Below are 2,520 nucleotides of genomic sequence, written 5' to 3'. Positions count from 1 at the left end.
ATTATAGCTGTCATCTGCACGCTGCTCAGAGGCATCGTAGCTGTCTTCTGCACGCTGCTCAGAGGCATTGTAGCTGTCATCTGCATGTTGCTCAGAGGCATCGTAGGTGTCATCTGCACGCTGCTCAGAGGCATCGTAGCTGTCATCTGCACGCTGCTCAGAGGCATCGTAGCTGTCACCTGCACGCTGCTCAGAGGCATTGTAGCTGTCACCTGCACGTTGCTCAGAGGCATTGTAGCTGTCATCTGCACGTTGCTCAGATAGAACGTAGCTGTCCACCGCCTTGAGTTCCATTGCATTCAGTGGGCGGTTGTACAAAAAGACGTTCTTTATTGTCACACTGCTGTTTTCGCCGCCACCAAAGTAAAAGTGAGTGATATCGTGCCTCCGTGACTTAAGGGGTGGTAGTGTGTCGGAAGTCCCCACGAGCACGCCGTCCACGTACACGGAGCCCTCGTTGCCCTGCAGCATGAGCGCCACTTTGTACTCCTTCCCCGGCTCCCAAGTGCTGTATGTTGTTGTTGTCATGCCATTGAAGACTGTCCCCCACCGTTTCTCCGGCGTGTACGACAGCCCCACAAACTTTGTGTTTTCATTGTCCTCCAGGCCCGCACCCAGCAGAGGAGCGCTCTCGTTCGGAACCTCATCGATGGTCACCGTCGCCACAAGCGTAAACTCGTAATCCACAAAGCTGTCAACATAGTGATGCGTCCACATGTTCACAGGCCACATGGCGTATGATTCCGACCCCGTGAAATTAAAGCCATTTTCGACCTTCGTTGCATTCCTCACAGTTGCATTCAAGCAACGGTACGCGTCGTTCCAAGTTCCATCACCCGATGCATCCGACAAAAATCCAACCAGACCGGCCGTGGGCACCGACAACTCGGAGAGGAAGGAGTCCAGTTTTGCCCAAGTCTCCAAGACGGACGTGATCGTCTTCAGCTGTTCCGTTAGGGGAGCAAGAAACAGGCTGCTTCTCCTGAAAGAGCCCCTCTCTTGTAAAAAGTACAACGCATTTTTCGAATAGAGCAGGGTGTTGCCAGACGTCGGCGTCGTGTAAGGGTCCATGGAAATGGGCCCGACGTGAAACGTGCGGTTGTTGTCAGTGACCCAAAGGTAGAGCGCGGTGGCTTGCAACGGGTCATCACGGAGAATCCCTTTCTGAGTGTACAGCATGACCTTCTTTCCTGCAATGGTCACAGTTGTGAGGGACCCCACTGCCTCAACTGTTTGCAAAGAGTTTGGTAAAAACCTGGGATGCACGCGTGTGAGTGTGCTGACAGCCTCCCTCCACGTTGCCCCCATGTCCCTCGACTCGAACATCTTGGAGTGAAAATAGCATTTGGCAACCATGACAAGCTGCCCCTGCTCCCACTCAACGATGAGGGGGTCAGTGCACCCCACTGGGAGCATCCCCTGTGAAAGCACCCAATTTTTGCCGTCGTCCTTCGAATAAATGATCATGGAGAGAAAGTATTTTTTCCCCTTCTTCCTCGCCGTCACAGGAAACACAAGCGTGCCATCCTCCATCACAACGCCTGAGCCACCACCACCAAGAAATTGCTTTAGGCCACGTTGTTTAGCAGATGGTTTGATCTGTGGTACGAGCGAGGTGGGTTTGCCCCACTGGATGACTTTATCTTGCGTAGCCTCACCCACGAGCAAAACAAGATCCTTTGAGTATTTAATCCATCTCTTTCGTGAAGGACCATATTTCTTATGATGGCCTCCCACAAGTAGAAAAACCTTGTTACCCTTTGCAACTGTTGTGGGTCGGACCGGGTATCTCACACGGGACATATACTGCTGACGCGTGGTCGTGTTAACGATGCTGTGCGCCCTCGATTTGTTTGCACGGACCTTAGCGACAAAAGACGACCAGCTCTCCGCAGAGTCAACGTACCCCGCCACAATATCAGCACAAATGGTCCAAGCATGTTCTTCATCGGAGGCTTCACAGTCGATGTTACCCTCGGCAAGTGCGACCAACACTCCACCAGCACTGGCGAGGGAAGGGTGGGCAAAAGAATCCCTCGTTTGGCTTTGACCTTGTGTTTCCACAATCGTTCGATGCGGCACAAAAAGAGAGACAGGGTCTGGTATTTGCATTTCGTTTGGTTTATTCCTCTCGGCGTACACAGCCGCACTGCCAAAGCATATCAACAGCACAAAAAGGAGCTGCACCGAAAAAGAAAACAGATGGCGGCACATATTGAGCACGTGCCACTGCTCACTCATTCTCTCTCTCTGCCTGTGGTGGATACGCTCAGGCTGCGACGATTGTGTGGTATATGTGTGTGTATTGCTGGTTATGTCTGCAGAGACCTCAAAGCGCACAGCGGCAAGTGGTGTTTGGTTTCTCTCCTTCCGTGTCTGTGTGTGTGGAAGAGAGAGAAAAGTGAGGTGAAAAAAAAAACGACGAGCACCGCCCGCACCCACAGTTGGGCTCACCGCAAAAAACAGCGGCAGCCCACAACGAAGGCCGCACCGACAAACACTTAGGCCGCACGATCTCAC

At 52.6% G+C, this 2,520-nt stretch overlaps 1 protein-coding gene across 1 annotated transcript; it reads right to left on the bottom strand.

The window, feature by feature from the left end:
- On the bottom strand, positions 1–2,241 carry TraAM80_09861 (group II trans-sialidase superfamily; the record flags this gene model as incomplete). Its single annotated transcript, XM_029386519.1, has 1 exon — positions 1–2,241. A coding segment is annotated over one exon (2,241 nt), but the record flags the coding sequence as incomplete, so codon positions are not given.
- Between the last annotated feature and the right edge of the window lie 279 nt (positions 2,242–2,520).

This window comes from Trypanosoma rangeli, assembly GCF_003719475.1.
Source record: "Trypanosoma rangeli strain AM80 chromosome Unknown Tra_15.4_contig_00703, whole genome shotgun sequence".
NCBI classification, from domain to species: Eukaryota; Euglenozoa; class Kinetoplastea; order Trypanosomatida; family Trypanosomatidae; genus Trypanosoma; species Trypanosoma rangeli.
This window is presented reverse-complemented; position numbering and strand designations above follow the sequence as displayed.